This window comes from Cherax quadricarinatus, chromosome 47 (genome assembly GCF_038502225.1).
Source record: "Cherax quadricarinatus isolate ZL_2023a chromosome 47, ASM3850222v1, whole genome shotgun sequence".
NCBI classification, from domain to species: Eukaryota; Metazoa; Arthropoda; class Malacostraca; order Decapoda; family Parastacidae; genus Cherax; species Cherax quadricarinatus.
Genome location: NC_091338.1, coordinates 10,477,185 through 10,500,097, shown reverse-complemented (window position 1 = coordinate 10,500,097; position 22,913 = coordinate 10,477,185). Strand labels below are relative to the sequence as shown.

Sequence of the window (22,913 nt, the reverse complement as noted above, 5' to 3'; positions counted from 1 at the left end):
GTTCTCCCTTACCATGAAAACTTGGTTGATATGCCTTCTCTTAAGACTTTTAATATTAAAGTTGTATTTAAAAATCTTGATACAGTAAAAAAAACTTTTGATAAAGCATTCCCCCCCCCCCCCAATATGCTGACGGATGTGTGTATAAGATTCCTTGTAAAATTTGCGATAAAGTTTATTACGGTCAAACTGGTAAAAAGTCTCGAACTTAGAATAAAACAACATAAATATAGCATTAGAACTGGACAAGATTCCAATGCTTTATTTATTCATATGAGAGATTTTAACTATCCAACTGATTTTCAACAAGTTGAGAAAGTTGTATCAAGCAAGTCCATGATTGACAGAAATATAACTGAACCTGGTTTCATAAAAAGCAGTTTTGAAAATATGAATATTTCCTTTGGTTTATATAAATTAGATTCATTTATAATTAATAAAATTTTGGAAGAATATAATAATACATTGGACAAATAATAAACCTTATTTCTTGGGTAGAATATTTGGGATGTCGTGAGGACCTGTCTAGTTGTACCAGCGGACCTACTGCAGTGTTCCTCTTTTCTTATGAGTCCGGTATTGTCACGCGTCAGGTTTCTTTGTTGTGGGAGTTGACTGTGAGGTGTGGTCTAAGCCCTTTAATTGCCTTCCTTTCATGTATTGCTTTCATAGTTCCTTGACAATGTGAGTAGTCACGAAAGCGCTTGGAATTTCACTACTCTTTCACAGTGGTTGTTTTGCATGCATATATATATATCTATATATATATATATATATATATATATATATATATATATATATATATATATATATATATTTTTTTTTTAAAAAAATCGACCGACTCACACAGAGGCAGGGTGACCCAAAAAAGAAAGAAAATCCCCAAAAAGAAAATACTTTCATCATCATTCAACACTTTCATCACACTCACACATTATCACTGCTTTTGCAGAGGTGCTCAGAATACAACAGTTTAGAAGCATATACGTATAAAGATACACAACATATCCCTCCAAACTGCCAATATCCCAAACCACTCCTTTAAAGTGCAGGCATTGTACTTCCCATTTCCAGGACTCAAGTTCGACTATATGAAAATAACCGGTTTCCCTGAATCCCTTCACTAAATATTACCCTGCTCACACTCCAACAGATCGTCAGGTCCCAAGTATCATTCGTCTCCATTCACTCCTATCTAACACGCTCATGCACGCTTGCTGGAAGTCCAAGCCCCTCGCCCACAAAACCTTATTTACCCCCTCTTTCCAACCCTTTCGAGGACGACCCCTACCCGTCCTTCCTTCCTCTATAGATTTATATGCTTTCCATGTCATTCTACGTTGATCCATTCTCTCTAAATGACCAAACCACCTCAACAACCCCTCTTCTGCCCTCTGACTAATGCTTTTATTAACTCCACACCTCCTAATTTCCACACTCCGAATTTTCTGCATAATATTTACACCACACATTGCCCTTAGACAGGACATCTCCACTGCCTCCAACCGTCTCCTCGCTGCTGCATTTACCACCCAAGCTTCACATCCATATAAGAGTGTTGGTACTACTATACCTTCATACATTCCCTTCTTTGCCTCCATAGATAACGTTTTTTGACTCCACATATACCTCAACGCACCACTCACCTTTTTTCCCTCATCAATTCTATGATTAACCTCATCCTTCATAAATCCATCCGCCGACACGTCAACTCCCAAGTATCTGAAAACATTCGCTTCTTCCATACTCCTCCTCCCTAATTTGATATCCAATTTTTCTTTATCTAAATCATTTGATACCCTCATCACCTTACTCTTTTCTATGTTCACTTTCAACTTTCTACTTTTACACACATTCTCAAACTCATCTACTAACTTTGCAATTTTTCTTTAGAATCTTCCATAAGCACAGTATCATCAGCAAAAAGTAACTGTGTCAATTCCCATTTTGAATTTGATTCCCCATAATTTAATCCCTCCCCTCTCCCGAACACCCTAGCATTTACTTCTTTTACAACCCCATCTATAAATATATTAAACAACCATGGTGACATTACACATCCCTGTCTAAGACCTACTTTTACCGGGAAGTATTCTCCCTCTCTTCTACATACCCTAACCTGAGCCTCACTATCCTCATAAAAGCTCTTTACAGCATTTAGTAACTTACCACCTATTCCATATACTTGCAACATCTGCCACATTGCTCCTCTATCAACTCTATCATATGCCTTTTCTAAATCCATAAATGCAATAAAAACTTCCCTACCTTTATCTAAATACTGTTCACATATATGCTTCAATGTAAACACTTGATCTACACATCCCCTACACACTCTGAAGCCTCCCTGCTCATCTGCAATCCTACATTCTGTCTTACCTCTAATTCTTTCAATTATAACCCTACCGTATACTTTTCCTGGTATACTCAGTAAACTTATTCCTCTATAATTTTTTCAATCTCTTTTGTCCCCTTTCCCTTTATATAAAGGGACTATACATGCTCTCCGCCAATCCCTAGGTACCTTCCCCTCTTTCATACATTTATTAAACAAAAGTACCAACCACTCCAACACTATATCCCCCGCTGCTTTTAACATTTCTGTCATGATCCCATCAGTTCCAGCTGCTTTACCCCCTTTCATTCTACGTAATGCCTCACGTACCTCCACCACACTTACATTCTGCTCTTCTTCACTCCTAAAAGATGGTATACCTCCCTGGCCAGTGCATGAAATTACTGCCTCCCTTTCTTCCTCAACATTTAAAAGTTCCTCAAAATATTCTCGCCATCTACCTAATACCTCCCTCTCCCCATCTACTAACTCCCCTACTCTGTTTTTAACTGACAAATCCATACTTTCCCTAGGCTTTCTTAACTTGTTTAACTCCAAATTTTTTTCTTATTTTCATTAAAATTTCTTGACAGTGCCTCTCCCACTCTTTCATCTGCTCTCCTTTTGCACTCTCTCACCGCTCTCTTCACCTTTCTTTTACTCTCTATATACTCTGCTTTTCTTATAACACTTCTGCTTTGTAAAAACCTCTCGTAAGCTACCTTTTTCTCTTCAAGCCCCCCACTACTCATCTTTGCACTAGCCCACCTTTCTGCCAATAGTCGCTTATATCCCGTCCGAACTTCCTCCTCCCTTAGTTTATACACTTTCACCTCCCTCTTGTTGTTGCCACCTTCCTCTTTTCCCATCTACCTCTTACTCTAACTGTAGCTACAACTAAATAATGATCCGATATATCAGTTGCCCCTCTATAAACATGTACATCCTGGAGCCTACCCATCAACCTTTTATCCACAAATACATAATCTAACAAACTACTTTCATTACGTGCTACATCATACCTTGTATATTTATTTATCCTCTTTTTCATAAATCACGTATTACTTAGTACCAAATTTCTTTCTACACATAGCTCAATTAAAGGCTCCCCATTTACATTTACCCCTGGCACCCCAAATTTACCTACTACTCCCTCCATAACATTTTTACCCACTTTAGCATTGAAATCCCCAACCACCATTACTCTCACACTTGATTCAAAACTCCCCACGCATTCACTCAACATTTCCCAGAATCTCTCTCTCTCCTCTACACTTCTCTCTTCTCCAGGTGCATACACGCTTACTATAACCCACTTTTCACATCCAATCTTTATTTTACTCCACATAATCCTTGAATTTATACATTTGTAGTCCCTCTTTTCCTGCCATAGCTTATCCTTCAACATTATTGCTACTCCTTCTTTAGCTCTAACTCTATTTGAAACCCCTGACCTAATCCCATTTATTCCTCTCCATTGAAACTCTCCCACACCCTTCAGCTTTGTTTCACTTAAAGCCAGGACATCCAGTTTCTTCTCATTCATAACATCCACAATCATCTCTTTCTTATCATTTGCACAACATCCACGCAAATTCAGACTTCCCACTTTGACAATTTTCTTCTTATTATTCTTTTTAGTAATCTTTACAGGAAAAGGGGTTACTAGCCCATTGTTCCCGGCATTTTAGTTGACTTTTACAACACGCATGGCTTACGGAGGAAAGATTCTTATTCCACTTCCCCATGGATATAAAAGGAAAAGTAATAAGACCAAGAACTATTAAGATAAAATCAAAGAAAACTCAGATGAGTGTGTATAAATAAACGTGTACATGTATGTGTAGTGTGACCTAAGTGTGTAAGTAGGAGTAGCAAGACATGCCTGTAATCTTGCATATTTATGAGACAGACAAAAGACACCAGCAATCCTACCATAATGTAAAACAATTACAGGCTTTCGTTTTACACTTACTTGGCAGGACGGTAGTACCTCCCTGGGTGGTTGCTGTCTACCAACCTACTACCATTTATATATATATATATATATATATATATATATATATATATATATATATATATATATATATATGTCGTGCCGAATAGGCAGAACTTGCGATCTTGGCTTAAATAGCAACGCTCATCTTGCCATATAAGACAGGTGAAAATTTGTGTATGCAATAATTTCGCCAAAATCATTCTGAACCTAGCGAAAAAAATATATTTCACTGTGTTTGTTTAGTATTAAATTATTGTAAACAAATCTAAAATATATTTAGTTGGGTTAGGCTAAAATAAATTGTTCTTGTTATAATAAGGTTAGGTAAGTTTTCTAAGACTCTTTTGATGCAAAATTATAAATTTTTACATTAACTTTAAAGAGAAAATTTTAGAAAGGACTTAATTTTAAATGAGTTCTTGCTAACTGACCAGTTTTACCTATTCGGCACGACACACGCATATATATATATATATATATATATATATATATATATATATATATATATATATATATATATATATATATATATATATATATATATTTATATATATATATATATATACTGTGAGCAAAGTAACATTTATGAAGGGATTTAGGGAAACCGGCAGGCCGGACTTGAGTCCTGGAGATGGGAAGTACAGTGTCTGCACTCTGAAGGAGGGGTGTTAATGTTGCAGTTTAAAAACTGTAGTGTAAAGTACCCCTCTGCAAGACAGTGATTGAGTGAATGATGAAAGTTTTTCTTTTTCGGGCCACCCTGCCTTGGTGGGAATCGGCCGATGTGTTAATATATATATATATATATAAATATATATATATATATATATATATATATATATATATATATATATATATATATATATATATACATTATATATATATTTTTTTTCAACAAATCGGTCGTCTCCCACCGAGGCAGGGTGACCCAAAAAAGAAAGAAAATCCCCAAAAAGAAAATACTTTCATTATCATTCAACACTTTCACCACACTCACACATTATCACTGCTTTTGCAAAGGTGCTCAGAATACAACAGTTTAGAAGCATATACGTATAAAGATACACAACATATCCCTCCAAACTGCCAATATCCCAAACCACTCCTTTAAAGTGCAGGCATTGTACTTCCCATTTCCAGGACTCAAGTTCGACTATATGAAAATAACCGGTTTCCCTGAATCCCTTCACTAAATATTACCCTGCTCACACTCCAACAGATCGTCAGGTCCCAAGTATCATTTGTCTCCATTCACTCCTATCTAACACGCTCATGCACGCTTGCTGGAAGTCCAAGCCCCTCGCCCACAAAACCTCCTTTACCCCCTCTTTCCAACCCTTTCGAGGACGACCCCTACCCCTCTTTCCTTCCCCTATAGATTTATATGCTTTCCATGTCATTCTACTTTGATCCATTCTCTCTAAATGACCAAACCACCTCAACAACCCCTCTTCTGCCCTCTGACTAATGCTTTTATTAACTCCACACCTTCTCCTAATTTCCACACTCCGAATTTTCTGCATAATATTTACACCACACATTGCTCTTAGACAGGACATCTCCACTGCCTCCAACCGTCTCCTCGCTGCTGCATTTACCACCCAAGCTTCACATCCATATAAGAGTGTTGGTACTACTATACTTTCGTACATTCCCTTCTTTGCCTCCATAGATAACGTTTTTTGACTCCACATATACCTCAACGCACCAATCACCTTTTTTCCCTCATCAATTCTATGATTAACCTCATCCTTCATAAATCCATCCGCCGACACGTCAACTCCCAAGTATGTGTGTGTATATATATATATATATATATATATATATATATATATATATATATATATATATATATATATATATATATATATATATATATTAGTGTGTGTGTGAGAGAGCACATTGCTTCCCATCCACCCTATCATATGCCTTTTCTAAATCCGTAAATGTAAAAAATTTTTTTTACCCTTATCTATGCTTATATGCTTCAATTTAAACACCTGGTCTACATACCTACTCTCCCTAAAAAAAAAAAAAACTTGTTCATCTACGATCTTTTTCTCCATAACTCTACCATACACTATCAGGTATATTCAAAAGTTTTATTTCCCTAAAATTCTTACAATCTCTCTTACCCACTTTTACATTATACAAAGGAACTGTTCATGCTCTCTGCCAATATCTAGGTACCTTCCCTCCTTTCATGCCTATATAAAATCTACCAACTACTCCAAAACTATATCCCACTTGCTTTTAACATTTGTCTTAATTCCATCAATCCCAGCTGTTTTGTCCTCTTTCATTCTACTCACTGCCTCATATACCTCCCTCACACTCGCATCTAGCTTTTTCTGACTCTTTTTAGGAGTCTTCTCATCAACATTTAAACGCACCTCAAAATATTCCCTCCATCTTCCCAATACATGTACTTTCACCTCCTTAAATTCAGAAGTGGATGTGAGTTCCTAGTTAGACCAAAATTATTAGCATTATTTCCATAATGCTGAATGTGGGTTTTGAGGATTTTACCCTTCCAGTTCGGCCAGAGGCCAGGCTTACCTGGCCCTCCACCACAAAACGGCCACTCACACTATAGTCCTTTCCACCATATCAACACACAAACATCCTTCACCATACAAACAAATCACCTTAGCCACAATCCCCCGTTAACCTCATACTCTACCAAATACACAAACATCTCTCGCCATACAAGCACATCAACTCACCTAAAACATCAACATTCAGGGTGGCTCTCTCTCCTTCGCCTTCGATATTGACGGGGACGCAAGTGAAGTTGTCCTCGGTCTCTAAAGACACGGGGTTGATAGTCCAGCTGGCTGTGGTCTCGTCAGGTACCAGGTGGGAGCCCCGGTACCATCTGAAAGTGGTGGCTGCTGGTCTTCCAGGGTCTTCTACATTGCACGTCAACTCCAGGGAGAGACCCTGTGGGAAGCAAGAAACCATTAGAAAAGACCCTGTGGGAAGCAAAAAACTACACTTTCTGTACATAAAGAAGGAAGAAATATGGGTAATATCCTCTCAAGTACCAACCGAGGATACTTTTGGAGCGGGGCGCCGGAAAATCAAAGATGAATTATAGGGAGAAATGAAAAACCTGGAAGAATTTATTTTTCGAGGTAAAAAGAAAGCTGTGAGCTTCGTATTTTCTGTGGAGAAAGTGAATGTCCACTGATTTACTACGTGGAAATGTTTTTCTATGTCCTAATATGCAGCTAAAACTAGTTTAAATATTTTGACTCTCTTGTTGCGAAAACAGTGGAAATACTTTCAGAATATTTGAAATTGTGATTTTTGTTGTGTGAATTTTTAAGTGAAAGTGTCACTCCTGTCGCCTACAGAGCTGTTTTGACAAATCTTCGACATTAGCGTAGTATCTGAGCAGGTGTTCAGCGCTTCCACCTTGCGCAGATGAGGGGGCGCACATAGCGTGGTACATGACTAAAGATCCGACTAGCGCAAAGTGTGTATAAAAGATGTTAGGTAAAGTCTGTCAGGAAACAGGACAAGTGCTTCCTGACGTGGGTCTTTGTCATATGATGACCCACAGCTGGAGCTTTTGGTCATCTGACCTAGAAGAGGTTAGCGCACCTTAACAACCATTGGTGGCTGGTAGGTGATGAAGGCCTGCCCGGGAGGGTAGTGGACGATGAGCTCTGCTTCGTTGGACCTGCTTCCCCAGCCAGCGTCATTCATGCCCTCGCACGAGTAGTTGCCGTGGAAGTCCTTGAAAACGTTCTCCAAGAGGAGCTTGGAGGGATCGATGTCGCAGAACACCGAGTTGGAGCCGTAAGTTGTTGAGTTGCCGTCACACTCCGGCAGCTCCTGAGGAAGACCACGCGTGAATGAATGGAGTTAGAACATACATCAAAAGCCCAGATCTGATATAAACAAAAAATACCCTTTACACTTTGCTCACACATATTAATATTAATATAAACTTTTCATTTTTTGGATCAGTGACACAAAACCCTTCACGTTCTATGCTACATGTCCCCTCTAGGGAGGTTCCTTGATACTGGTGAGGGGCTCTTGATCTAAGGAATTGAACCTCTGCTCCAAATCCTTGAATCAAATCTGGATGCCTTTCATTCACTCCCCCCCTGTATGACCCCTACAGGTTAAGCGCTCAATGAATGTACTAAAAATAATACACAAATAAGCCGCACACAGGAGAAAGAAACTTGTAAGTTTGTTTCTCCTGTGTGCGGCTTATCTGAATTGTTCCAGTCACGGTCTGCTGCCTTTTTTTTTTATTCTTTCTGCAATAATCTATGGTATCTGTGAGCAATTTCCGAGTTCTCTCTACACTCGTAACCAGGCCTCAAGCCAAGCATTTGGTTGAACACAAGCACGACAAATGTTTCCTGACGCGGGTATAAGTCATGACTCGCCGCTGGAACTTTTGGTAATCTGGCCATGGCCTTCCGCTGGCTTACCGGTCCACCCCTTTAAAAAATTATGGTTATAATTATATCAATTTCTGATTGCCAAGTATTGGTTTACACGAAGAAGTACCTACCTTCAAGAGTTCCCCGTCGAGGTACCATCGCACACGGACGAGGTAGTCTGGGTTGGCTCTCACCACGTCGCAGTTCAGTGTGACATTAACGTGGTCTTCCTCAGACACTGGCTCCATCGGGTAAATCACCACCTGCACCTGCGGTCGATCTGTAGCAGGGAAGAACCTGGTGAAGCGCACGTGGTGACAGAGCTGCCACTACCTTTTAGATTTAAACATTTGAAGGACCTCAAAAGGAGAAACGGACCTGACTACAGAATAAAAAAGAACTATGCACAAGTGAGACTTCCAGAATGAAGTTCACTGGAATTAAAAAAGTTTAAAAAAAAAAAAAAAAAAAAAAAAAAAAAAAAAAAAAAAAAAAATGAAATGGGGTGAATAAGTGACATGCCGACAAAGAACAAATTTATCCTGAGGATTAAAAGTAGGGAAAAAAGGAGACAATGACAAAAACACTAGAGCAAAGAAAAAATCAGAAAACAGAGAATGGAAAATGACAGCGAAACAAGCAAAAGAGAGCATGTTCAATATCCGGGTATCTTGACCCAGATGTTGCACATGTGTCTAATTTTTCATCTTGTTGGTAATGTATACCGTTCATGTAGAAACATTTGTTGTTGACTGTCTTGGTGAGAGAAACATCGACCTAACACGATGTAACACACTTCTTCCGTCTAAATAACTTACATGCTATATGCTTACAGGCTTATCAGCCTAGACTGGCTCTTATCATGACTCACGAAATCGTAATTACACGATTCTTTACGCACTGGCCTCCATGGAGTTTTACGACTCGCTTGCTATGGGTTCTAACCCCACTCATACCGTGGGTAGACTAGCTCTGCTCAGACTAGCCTAGTCCTGCAAAACCTAACCCAGACTTCCGCAGCCTACCATTCACCCAGTGCAACCCAAAAGAGCTCAAATCAACCCAACTTATTCCCTACAAGGCTCAGACCACTCCACTCCATCCCCACCCACCCTAACCACACCTAGCTGTGTCTATTGTTCACTCTTCCAATCTAACTTATTCCTGTTCAACTAGCTGAAGACAATTACTCACACTGGACGCTGACGAAGGCGGAGTTGGTGACTTCCGAGGCGCCGACAGCGTTGGCGACCCGACATGTGTATTCACCAGTGTCGGCAGCTGAGCTGTTCTTGACGAGCAGTGACGGATGTTCCACGTTACCATTACCATACTTGTCTGGGTAACCAGCCACGTCTACCTGACTACTGTCCTGGTACCTGCACCATACAATAAATTATCAGTTTTACACTCATGGTAACACATGCACACATCCCTCTACAACGTTAGTATTATTTTCACGGAGAAATGTTAAACCCATAAGGGCCATACCATGCCTGGGAAATGGGAGGTAATCAGGGTTAGTCCTAGAAAAAGGAGCTGCAATTTCTTGGATCAAGATTATGGTAGTGAAAAGAATGATTATTAAGAATCGCATAGCACTTGGGGAATGAAAGCTAATCAGATTTCACTAAAAAATGAGGGTACCTTCAATTCCTTGCATGAAGAGCAAGTCAATGATATTCCTTGAAGGGATCAGCGTTAAAGTGTCGTTAACATTATCATCAACAGTCATCCTCTGTGGTGCATACATGTCCATTAATGTGTTTGAGTCGCTCTACCTCGGTGGGAAGTGCCACATGTAGTTTCATTTAAACAAAAGTGTCTAGTGACGTAGGCAGACGTTTGTAAACTTTAACAACCGTCGTTCGTGTTCATGAGACTAACCAGTTGAGTCTGCCAGCGTGCTGAACATTTAGCAAGCTTCGGTTTCACACACAGAAATTCTTAAGATGTTTGATTGAACTGCGAAGTTCCCCAGGGTGTTTGTCGCCTTAAGTCCGCTATCCAGAGTCGGTCAAATTTTATACACAGCTTTACTAATAGGCATGGCATAGCCCATGAAGTAATGCGTGAGGGACCCTTCAAGGGAAGTACCAGGATGCCAGTGGAATGTTCTTGATCCAAAGATTTGGAACTAGCCTCGCTTTCCTTCCATCAAATTTAATTACCTCCCTTTCCCCTGGCACTGTATGACCCATACGGCTTTAGTGCTCCCCTGTGACTGAAAAATGATAATGCAAGAGCGAACCCTGTCAAAACCAATTAAAAGGCTGGACCAGCAGCAACAGCCTGGTTGACCAAACAAGTACAAAAACTCTCAGAGCTTATCAAAGGTAGCGACTGAGATTCAAACCCCTCAACCACATATAAATGAGTACAAGGAGTCACAGTTAATATAGAGAGAAATAACTAGGCAACAGAAGCTGCAACATCGATTAACAAGTCTTAACTTTGGACAATTACTAAATTTTTTTGTTTAATGTATAAAAGTTGGCAGAAGTAAATGGATTTAAGTTAGCAGCAAATGTGGTTTGTCAGGTCCAGTTTGTGGCTCACTCCTGCAGGTGAAGCTCTGGACTGCATTACCTTTTTTTAAGAATGAGTTTGGTCTGCATTTTGTAGTACTGAAGAGGACTTCACAGACCAAGACTGAGGTCTCGATGAACAGACCATCTTCAGCTGCCTCTATTACCTGATTTATATATATATATATATATATATATATATATATATATATATATATATATATATATATATATATAATATATATATATATATATATATATATATATATATATATATATATATATATATATATATATATATATATATATATATATATATATATATATAATATATATATATATATAATATATATATATATATATAATATATATATATATATATATATATATATATATATATATATATAATATATATATATATATATATATATATATATATATATATATATATATATATATATATATATATATATAATATATATATATATATATATATATATATATATATATATATATATAATATATATATATATATATAATATATATATATATATATAATATATATATATATATATAATATATATATATATATAATATATATATATATATAATATATATATATATATATAATATATATATATATATATATATATAATATATATATATATATATATATATAATATATATATATATATAATATATATATATATATATATATATATATATATATATATATATATATATATATATATATATATATATATATATATATATATATAATATATATATATATATATATAATATATATATATATATATATAATATATATATATATATATATATATATGTGTGTGTGTGTGTGTGTATAAATACGCGCACACATTTATGTACTAAGATATAACCACATATTGCGAAACAGACGAGGGAAGATCTGCCGTATTTATTGAAATCTGAGATCTTCAGATTTTCATTGACAGTGATAGAGAAACAAATAGTTACAGAAGAGATCGAAATACCAAAATACATTTTTACTGTAATACTGAGCCCTGAGGGACGTTAACCTTGGTCTTGAAGGTCCTCACCACTGAAGATAGCAGACCAAAGTCTCCGGAAGCTGAGCTAATGTATGGTAAAATGAAGTTCAATATGTGCAGAGGTAATTAGGTTTAGGAGATGCGTCTCAGTGCTACCAGAACTAAAATCTTTGACAGCAACATTATTATTACCAGGATTTCCAACGTGAAAGAGACGCACTAGAAAAGTTACTCTTGCATAATAAAACACCGTCATACACAGAGCTCTGACAAACACCATCAAAGTCGTCGCGCTCAGTGAGCCCCAGATGTTGCCACCACTGATAATGACCAAATCACATCGCAAACACCATTGAAGCTAATCAGCGTAGGAGTGGAAAAACAGTTTTGTTGCTAATCAGTGTAGGAGAAAAACAATTTTGCAGCTAGTAGAGGAAATTTTTATTTATTATTATTATTATTAGGAGGAGGATGGGGTACTAAACTCGTAGGAGTCGTGCAGCGCCTGGGGAATGGAAGGCATTAGGTTCAATTCAAGGAAGAGAACAGGTCCCATTCATATGATCAAGAGCCCCTCACCATCTTCAACTAACCTCTTGAGGGAGAGAGAGAAGTGTAGGAGTGGAAAAAAACACCTTTAAAAAATCAACATAGATGAGTGATGGTTGACTTACCAGTAGACGTGGCTGAGCTTGGGCGGGTTGGCTGTGTACTGGCAGAAAATAAGCACGTCCATAGACTCGTTCACCGTGACGTTATCTGGACTCACACGCACGATGGGAGCATCTGTAGGAGAGAGTTCCTCACCTAGCATACACACGCCAACACCACTACATGTAAGGCACATTTCTTGCATTTCTCATACTCTTCCGACCTTCTGAGCATCCAGATGCTTTGTTACCAAATCGCTTCGGCAATAAAGTGAAAATAAAATCCTGTTCTTTTCCACACAATCCCTTATTTTATTCCCTTAGTAAAAGATAAGTCACTTTGCGGGGCCGACAACAAGTCACAGTTAAAAAGAATAAAGGATAAGTAAATTATACAACTTCTAGTTACGATCTCGAATTCGTGGGTTAATAAAGAATCCTAAGTTGCATCAGTCATCACTTTAAATGTGACCTAAAACTTGCATCACTTCCAACCAAAGCAGCTAATACTGTTACTTTCTTTAAGACCTCTTGTTTTCCCCCTCATTATTTATAACCTGCTGCTGCTGCGAGCCAACTTTATGAAGGGGTGATCAGAGATATACCAATACCAGACACTCGCCTGGACGACACATTAGCACAGTGAGGCACATGTAGTCAGCTTTAAGCACCTGTATCAGTGATAAATTTCACTGTGCATGGTGCTACAGTAGCGTAACATTTATACTAACAAACGCACACATAGTGACTCCCACATTTACACACAAAAACGCTCACAAAATTTAAACTATGAAGACGACACGCTACGAGTAGTACTGTAAACTGTAAGTAGAAATAGGATATTATACACACACACACACACACACACACACACACACACACACACACACACACTGAACATGTCTACAACTGCAACCACAAACAAGGACATAAAGGCGTACCACCGAATGTATTGAAAATACAGGTGCCTAAGAAAATTATCACAACGTTTAGCTCTTTGTCGAGCTTTATAAAGTCGAACCATACTCGATAAAGCGCTACACAGAGCAAAACGCTTTCAGAAGCTTGCTCAGCACCTTTGTCTTGCACACAAATAGGTAGCAAAACATGTAACACCACCAGAGCAACACTTACAGTGCACGTCCAGACTGACAACACTCTCCATAGGCTCCTGGTCTCTGTTCTCGAGAACGACGTTCGTAGCCTCGCACGAGAACTTCTGGCCGTTCTCGAAGCGAGTGGCCTGGAAGTTCAGTCGACTTCGAGTCTCGTAGGTGTCGTCAGGCTAGCAGGAAAAAAAACAGGGTCAGAATCAGGAGGAAGATATCAATAATAATAGAGCATCAGAAAAGTTAGTAATAGCTTCAGGCCTTGCTATCAGACAGTTGAACAGTGGATCAACCGGGCTACACTGTGAGCCGAGCAGAGCCTAGTTCAACACGGAGAAAACCTGGTTGAAGCGTGTGAACAGTGATATGCATTAGTTTGGAATATTAATACTAGTTTTTCTGTTAGAAAATGCCCTGGTGGAAGATTTCAGTGTAACAATTCTCGTACGCCCTTCAAGCTCCTGATCTAAGGAATTTTAGTTGTTCTACCCTTCCCTTATATCAAACTTGATTACCTCACATTCTCAGGTGCTGTAGTGGTAGCATTTACTGAGCACTTTGACCACCTAAACCACTCAACGCTCGTCATAAAACTATACATATACAACACGCATTCAAAGCCCTTTGTGAATTTACCGCTTCTCCATGAATATAATTAAACTTTGTCTTAGAATGTCTAAAACTGATAAAAACATTCTGTTCGTATTTTGCGAATGTTTTTCTGCTAGTTTATAATTTTCTGGGTAATGAACAGACAAAATTTTCTTTACCAGGAATTACCCGACTAGAACCAGACTGTTCTGTCTTGATTTGTTTTGTCCAGGGTCAGTACTGAGCACCTAGTGGTCAGTGTGCATGTATGGAAGACCATCCCCAGGATACGGAAGACCATCCCTGAGACAGAGAGGACGATTCCGGGATAGGGAAGACCATCCCGGGATAGAGAGGGTAAGTACTGATATTCAATCAACATTGTGTGTTTGAATCCAAATGATTAACAATAATAGACACACAAGACAGACAGATGTTACAGCACAAGAAGCTGTTGTTGATGTTATTAGTGACCCAGGATGGGTCAAGAAACCCAAGCAGGTGTGGCCTAATTACATTGGAGTCTTGATTATCTCCCAGAATGTGACTCACAATAGTTTACTAGCGCCTAGATATTTATTTACTGCTAGATAACAGGGGCAGTAGGTGTCAGGAGACTAGCCCACACGTGCCACCTTGTACGGGGATCGAACCCAGGTCCTCTCGGTAAGCCGAGTACATTCAGTAATGCAAATACAGACGTTATTGAATTATCATATCTAAACGAAAGAGCTAATCTCGAATGGGAATCAATCGGGTTTGATCCGAGGAATGAAATAAGTTAGATTCTTCTGATCCTTAGGCAAAACGGTTAATGAAATTTTGCCGGTCATACGTTGAAAATTACACGCTTACTGTAATGCAGTTAACCCGTTCGGTTTATTCAACTCATGGAGGGCTGATTTACCCCACGGTCCGGTTATGGACCGGACCTCGGGGGTGTTAACCCCCGGGACAACTTCCAGGTAGGTGGGGAAGGTGTCCTCTGAACTCAGATTTATATTCTATCATGGGACTTGCCTCACAAAATTCTAAAGATTTACACACTTGTACCACGTTTTAATATACTAGAACCAATGCAAGTTAGTAAACTAAATCTTGGTAAATCACTGCAGTGCATGGGGGTAATGGTGCTTTTCCAAACACTTTTTTTTGCATGAGATGTTGAAGAACTGCAAAATAGTTGCACTGGGTGATTTAATTATGTCCAATAGTTGCATGGAGTGATTAAATTATGTCCAATAGTTGCATGGGATGATTAAATTCTGTCCAATAGTTGCATGGGGTGATTAAATTCTATCCAATAGTCGCATGGGGTAACAAATTCTGCCCTATAGTTATATGGTGTGAAGTAGTCTGCCCAGTAGTTGCATTGGGTGATGGTGCATTTCTGTCCAATGGTTGCATAGGTTTATGTGCATTTGTAACCACTTCCTGCATGGGGTAATGTGCATTTATAACCACTTCCTTCATGGGGTGATGGTGCATGTCTTGCCTCTGGTTGCACGCAGTAACCAACACCCTAGACTTTCATTTTTAAAGCTGCGGTACCGCATACAACACCCGGCATTAAGTCAGCACTTATCCATTTTTTACGCAGGGAAGCACAAAGGTGAAAATCAACGCTTTAGGCGAGGGGAAGAGATCATTATCTTGTTAGGCGATTTGTATTATTATTATTATTATTATTATAATCATGGGGAGTAGGCGATTTGTAGCCAGAAAGAGGGGAAGAAAATCAGGTAAACAGTGCGAGCAGCTGCTGCTGTTGCTACTGCTGCTATTACTACTACTACTACTACTGTGCTTCTGCTGCTACTGCTGCTGCTACTACTAGTGAGTTTTGCTGCTACTACTACAACTGAGTTCTGTTGTTGCTTCTGCTACTAATACTACTACTAGTAAGTGCTGCTGTTGCTGCTGCTGCTGCCCGAGGCCACAAGCAATGCCGTTGTCCTCGAGATTATCAACACGAAGGCGAGGTCTGAGAAACATACCAGTTCAAGATTTTTCTTCCTTGAATATACACACAGAACAAGACACCACAGTTATGAGTTACCGAAGAAGCGGTGTAATAAAACTGGTAATGGTAGCTGGAACGAGGAGCTGCTACCGAGTGTAGCAAATGCAAAGTTAAAAGTAATACTGAAAGAACAATAAAAACACTAGAAAAAAACAGAATAAAAGAAGACGGGAAAAAAATAGAACAGAACACGGGGTAACTACTCGGATTTATAATAGAATACGGGGAAATAATTACAGAAATCAAAAGATGTGAAACAGTTTGACTATCATAGTAATCTCAAGCGCGCGCGCACACACACACACACACACACACACACACACACACACACACACACACACACACACACACACAGGGAATCGATAACTGGGAGATAACCAGGCAAGCACGCAGACAAGAGCACCAGGCAGCTAAAAAACGCAGACGTACAACAGACGTCAGTTTCCAGGCACACAGTGAAGCGAGCCAGATGAAGAGTAGTTGGAGGGAAAACCTTTACACAGCTTCAGGAGTCCTGAAGCTGTCTGAGTATAGTCCTGAATCAGGACTATGGTCGGACTATGTAGGTCATTACGCTGTAAACTCACTGGGTGTATTATAGTCGTAGAGGCAGCGCTGAGAATCCCCCAGGGGTCACGACATTCGTGGAATGAGAGATTATTAGGCTCGATCCGAAAGGAGAGTAGCCTCTACCCCTTGGATCAAGAGCCTCTCGCCGGCGTCAAGGTACCTCTCCTGAGGGAGGTGTTAAACGTGAAGGATAAGAAGGGAAAGAATTCATGCAAGGGAACCTGTTAGAAGGTCAAGGAACTTGTTATAAGGTCAAGGAACTTGTTAGAAGGTCAGGGAACTTTTTAGAAGGTCAGGGAACTTGTTAGAAGGTCAAGGAACTTGTTAGAAGGTCAGGGAACTTTTTAGAAGGTCAGGGAACTTGTTAGAAGGTAAAGGAACTTGTTAGAAAGGAAGAGACAGAATTCTGAATGAAAAGGCTGAGGCACTAAAAAAGGATGCAAATGAAAAAAAAAAGAGCAGGAGGAATAGACAGGATTAAAAGGATGAAAGAAGGTGGGGTCAGATTTTTGCAATGTTTACAGGAGGAAAAGGTTCCAAAGAATCGGCAGAGAGAATGCATATTTCCTTCGTGTAAAGTTAAGTATGCTTGGAAAAGTGTATGGTAGAATTTTTATTGAAATACTAAGGACAAGACAAAGTATGACTACGGGGGAATGAGGTGGGCTGAAATGTTAAGATGTGTGGATGAAGTGTTTGAATTTTAGCATATAGGTGGATAGTACTTATATAAAGGGAAAGTAACTGTTTATTGCAACCGGAATGTTACGTTTTGTAGGTAGTACTGTAGACTGTTAGACAGGAACCCTCCAGGGAGATACTACATTCCTGTCAAAAGAGAGTGACACACACCAAATATTAGGCTGGACGACAGCAACCATCCAGGAAGGTTCTGTGCTCATGTGAAATGAATGTGAAACGGAAACCTGCTAAACTTGCTTTGCAACCTGACAGGATTATTGATCTTTTGTATCTCAGCCCTTGAGATGACAGGTAAATCTTACAAACATTTACTTAGTATACAACTACCTTTACATTTTTGTATCTGCTTCCTAATAGCTCTTAATCCTGTAATACTTCCTCTCCAACCCAGTAAGCCTGGTCTGAAAGCGGGTCGTGACGAACATAATCCCCAGAAGCACTAGCAAGTGTCAATGTCAGAAGTTAATACCGACACGGTGGACCACTCGGGACTCAGATGCTGTGGGTACCATCACTTACGACAATGTTTCGCTTAGACGGTAGATTTCTGCATTAACGACATCGTTTCACTCCTGCATGAGCTTTATCAAACCTCTGCTTGGAAAAAAAACATCGACGTTAATAAAGACAGCCGACTGTTGCATTTACAGATTTCTAAGATCGATTACCGTAAGATGTCCGGGAAGCGATGCGGCAAATGTATGAAATAAGCTGCAAGTTTTTCAAAATCAAATTATTTGAGGAGACTGAGACTTGGATTATTTAGCTTTTTCAAGCCATTTTAATGAAATTCCATTTTTAAAAATAAAACTAGAGTAAAAGTATGTAAACGTACAGATTTTTTTCGCATTTAATTAAAAGATGTGAAATATTTAAGAAAGAAAAGGAATATGGAGCAGAGGTAAGCCGTAGCGAGGCAAGAGTGATGTTGCTGTGGTTTATACAAGGTTCAGAAGAGGAGGCTGGAGAGAGAGGCAGGGCTGAAGGAAGGCAGGGCTGAAGGAAGGCAGGGCTGAAGGAAGGCAGGGCTGAAGGAAGGCAGGGCTGAAGGAAGGCAGGGCTGAAGGAAGGCAGGGATGAAGGAAGGCAGGGCTGAAGGAAGGCAGGGATGAAGGAAGGCAGGGCTGAAGGAAGGCAGGGCTGAAGGAAGGCAGGGCTGAAGGAAGGCAGAGCTGAAGGAAGGCAGGGCTGAAGGAAGGCAGGGCTGAAGGAAGGCAGGGCTGAAGGAAGGCAGGGCTGAAGGAAGGCAGGGCTGAAGGAAGGCAGGGCTGAAGGAAGGCAGAGCTGAAGGAAGGCAGAGCTGAAGGAAGGCAGGGCTGAAGGAAGGCAGGGCTGAAGGAAGGCAGGGCTGAAGGAAGGCAGGGCTGAAGGAAGGCAGGGCTGAAGGAAGGCAGGGCTGAAGGAAGGCAGGGCTGAAGGAAGGCAGAGCTGAAGGAAGGCAGGGGTCAAGGAAGGCAGGGGTGAAGGAAGGCAGGGGTGAAGGAAGGCAGGGGTGAAGGAAGGCAGGGCTGCCGGACGGCAGGGCTGAACGAAGGCAGTGCTGAAGGAAGGCAGGGCTGAAGGAAGGCAGGGCTGAAGGAAGGCAGGGCTGAAGGAAGGCAGGGCTGAAGGAAGGCAGGGGTGAAGGAAGGCAGAGCTGAAGGAAGGCAGGGCTGAAGGAAGGCAGGGCTGAAGGAAGGCAGGGGTGAAGGAAGGCAGGGCTGAAGGAAGGCAGAGCGGAAGGAAGGCAGGGCTGAAGGAAGGCAGGGCTGAAGGAAGGCAGGGCTGAAGGAAGGCAGAGCTGAAGGAAGGCAGGGCTGAAGGAAGGCAGGGCTGAAGGAAGGCAGGGCTGAAGGAAGGCAGGGCTGAAGGAAGGCAGGGCTGAAGGAAGGCAGGGCTGAAGGAAGGCAGAGCTGAAGGAAGGCAGGGGTGAAGGAAGGCAGGGCTGAAGGAAGGCAGGGCTGAAGGAAGGCAGGGCTGAAGGAAGGCAGGGCTGAAGGAAGGCAGGGCTGAAGGAAGGCAGGGGTGAAGGAAGGCAGGGCTGAAGGAAGGCAGGGGTGAGAGCAGGCAGGGAGAAAGAGACGGGTCTAGGAGTGAATCAGAAACAATATGTTGATTCTCCGCAACAAAATTCATATTAAGAAAAATTACTTTTATTTTGCTTTTATGGATTAGAGAGATTAAACTGCATGAAACCTTCTTCACTTGCTTTTATTTACTTTAAGTGAGTCACTGATCTCTGAACGTAGCAACGGTCAGTCAGGTTATAAAGGAAGTTCACTCCCCAAGATAATCACCTGGGACCTGCTCAGGTGACTCTCAATTACCTTTTTTTTCTTTCTTTCAGAACTCAAAACACCTAAAAAAACTTTTAAACAACTTCAAAGTTTGCTCTTCTTCTAACCTTTCATCAAATAGTTTATTTAATTTCACATAGTTTATTTCGTTTTCTTTTAAAAGTTTTTCTATTCAGTAAACTACGATGTTCCACGTGATCATATTGAACCGTTTACCATTAAGTGCTTAAGCAATAGTTTTAATTATAAAATGTCTTGCCATGGTTAGCTCCTTATATTTTAATTATCACTCGGTGGACTTTAAATATGCTAACACCATGAGCTTGTTAACCCTCGCCCAGCGCAACGACACTCGCTATAGAATTTACCAAAGCTAAAATTTCATTGTAAGATTCACTAGCTTGTGTGTGTGTGTGTGACTCCCGAGACTGGAATACCTTCGTCTGCATCTCTAACCTCTCTCATCCCTCATTCTCTAATAAGAACATAAGAATGGAGGAACACTACAGAAGGCCTACTGGCCCATAGAAGGCAGGCCCTTATCAACACCACCACAAGGAAGGTTCCTTGACGTCAGTGAGACGAGCTCTTGATCAAAGGAACTGGTTCTTCCCTTTGTAAAAGACCATAAAGTCACAGTACCGTGGCTGAAACAATTCACTAAAAACCCGCACCTAGGAGACTAACTTTATCACGACGTTTCGCTCCGTCCTGGACCATTAAGTCCGTGGATCAAAGATTGTATACCATCTTCCCAAGCACTGTATCACCCCTACGGATTTAGGGCTACCCATATGAATATAAATACAAACGGTCGTTGATCTTAATACCGTGTCAATTTCTCTCCCTTTCATTCCTTTTCTAAAATTTTAATACTTTATCTCACTGAAATGTGGACATCAGTGTGTGTAAAGTTGGTAACCACAATCACATTAGAAAACGAGGACGAGGGTAAATGTGGACGAGCAATGCCAGGAGACGTGGCTAGGAAGACATTTGGATAAACTTTTATTAAAACAACGTTTCACTCAGAGTAGATCTTTTTATCATGTCATGACTTGGTAAAGTACTACTCTGATAGTTACGTTAATCCAACTAAGCGTATGTAATGCATATTGAGGTGTCATCGTCGCACACTGGGGAAGGTTATCACCCCAGCCATGCGCAGGTAACACTACGCCCCAGGAGCAGGGTGCTCACACTCGCCACTGTCAGTACGTAGTCAACAGTTAACAACTGACCATAAGCAGCGAGTGACACTGGTCACTGGATTCTGGGCAGTCACTGTGGAACCTCACTTCAAGCCTCAATGTTTTGTTTCCAGGGTATTTTTTGTCTTGGTCATGGCTCATACTCGGTAGAATAAAAAATCCTCATATTAACAGTGATATATTGTATAGTTCGATCTTAATTATGGATGATGATGCTTCAGTGTAACAGTCGTGGAAATCACCTTTCCAGGGCAATTTTGTTTATTACTGTATTTAATTTCTTAAAGACCCCTTTTGTTCCTTAAATCTTTATCACTTCCTACACTTCTTTTTATTATACCAAAAAAATCATGTTATTTTTCTACTTAAATGTGATGTTCTTCTTGCAGTCTATGTCACTGCACTTTCCTTTTCTTTCGCTACTTTAAGTTGTAGGTTAGGCAAGATTCGTCAGGAAACAGGACAAAAGTTTCCTGACGGTGGTCTTAGTCATATGATGACCCGCCACTGGAGCGCAGGTATTGAAGAGAGATGCCATTGAAACGGCTTTCCTCCGTAGACACGCTTCAGCAAGATAGGCTGATTAAGAGTTTGTATAAATCTTGGGTGGATGCAAGGATGTATAGTGGATTTCCAAGGATTGGAAGGGTGTGAGGCAAGTTTTTTAAAGTTGTGGCTGGACCATCAAGAAGGCACATGTTTTGATCCAGAGTGCGGGGGGCAAGTAGGTCTTGGGATTTACCGTGCTGTTGGAGTGTAGAGGATGTTAAGGTTCGGTGGGAGGTTAGATGGTGATGCTTAGTTGCTCTTTAGCTGTAGGACAAGTGATGGCGAATTTGGGAAATTACGAAGTGTTAGTCAATATTCTTATAACTATAATTACGAAAAGAAATAGGAAAGAACGAAAACGGGGATTATTTGGTCTAAGTTAGGTAATGCACTAAGTGGGCCAGCAGCAACAATAGCAGCAGCAGTAGCATCATAAGCAGAAGCAATAGCAGCAGCAAAAGCAAGGGTGACACCACCTACACAAGCATGCAATAAGTCCTACGGCCACTTCACCATCTTATCACCAGCAGCAGCAGCAGCACATACATCTCAAACCACTCTACATCCACCAACACCACCACAACCAACAGCAACCCAAACAGTCACATTCTTCTGCAACTTACTAGACGAATCTCGGCAGAGTCCTCCTGAGGGTGGGAGCAGCAGAAGCAGCCAGCGAGCAGGGAAAAGCAAGATAACAATTATTGACCTCTGGCATCAATTATTCACAGGCGTTCAGGGAAAGAAAGGGATGGGGAGGGAAGGCAAGGTCAAAGGTCACCTGAGTCACAATAACATGACACTATTTTGATATTTGATATCAAAAATTAATTTGAATTTAATATATTCTTACCAGTAAAGATATACTTGATGATGTCTATATATATATGTGTGTATATATATAATGTATATATGTATATATAATAT

General features: G+C 40.1%; 1 protein-coding gene across 1 annotated transcript in view; it reads right to left on the bottom strand.

The window, feature by feature from the left end:
• nrm (neuromusculin) overlaps positions 1-22,913 on the bottom strand; it is a 591,863-nt gene that overhangs the window by 59,383 nt on the left and 509,567 nt on the right. Inside the window, exons 7-13 of the mRNA XM_070094629.1 lie at positions 22,610-22,633; positions 14,090-14,240; positions 12,980-13,091; positions 9,938-10,122; positions 8,875-9,023; positions 7,944-8,177; positions 7,061-7,277 (exon numbers count right to left, since the gene is read on the bottom strand). Coding sequence (XP_069950730.1) covers positions 7,061-7,277; positions 7,944-8,177; positions 8,875-9,023; positions 9,938-10,122; positions 12,980-13,091; positions 14,090-14,240; positions 22,610-22,633 — 1,072 coding nt within the window. The remainder of the gene's footprint in view (positions 1-7,060; positions 7,278-7,943; positions 8,178-8,874; positions 9,024-9,937; positions 10,123-12,979; positions 13,092-14,089; positions 14,241-22,609; positions 22,634-22,913) is intronic.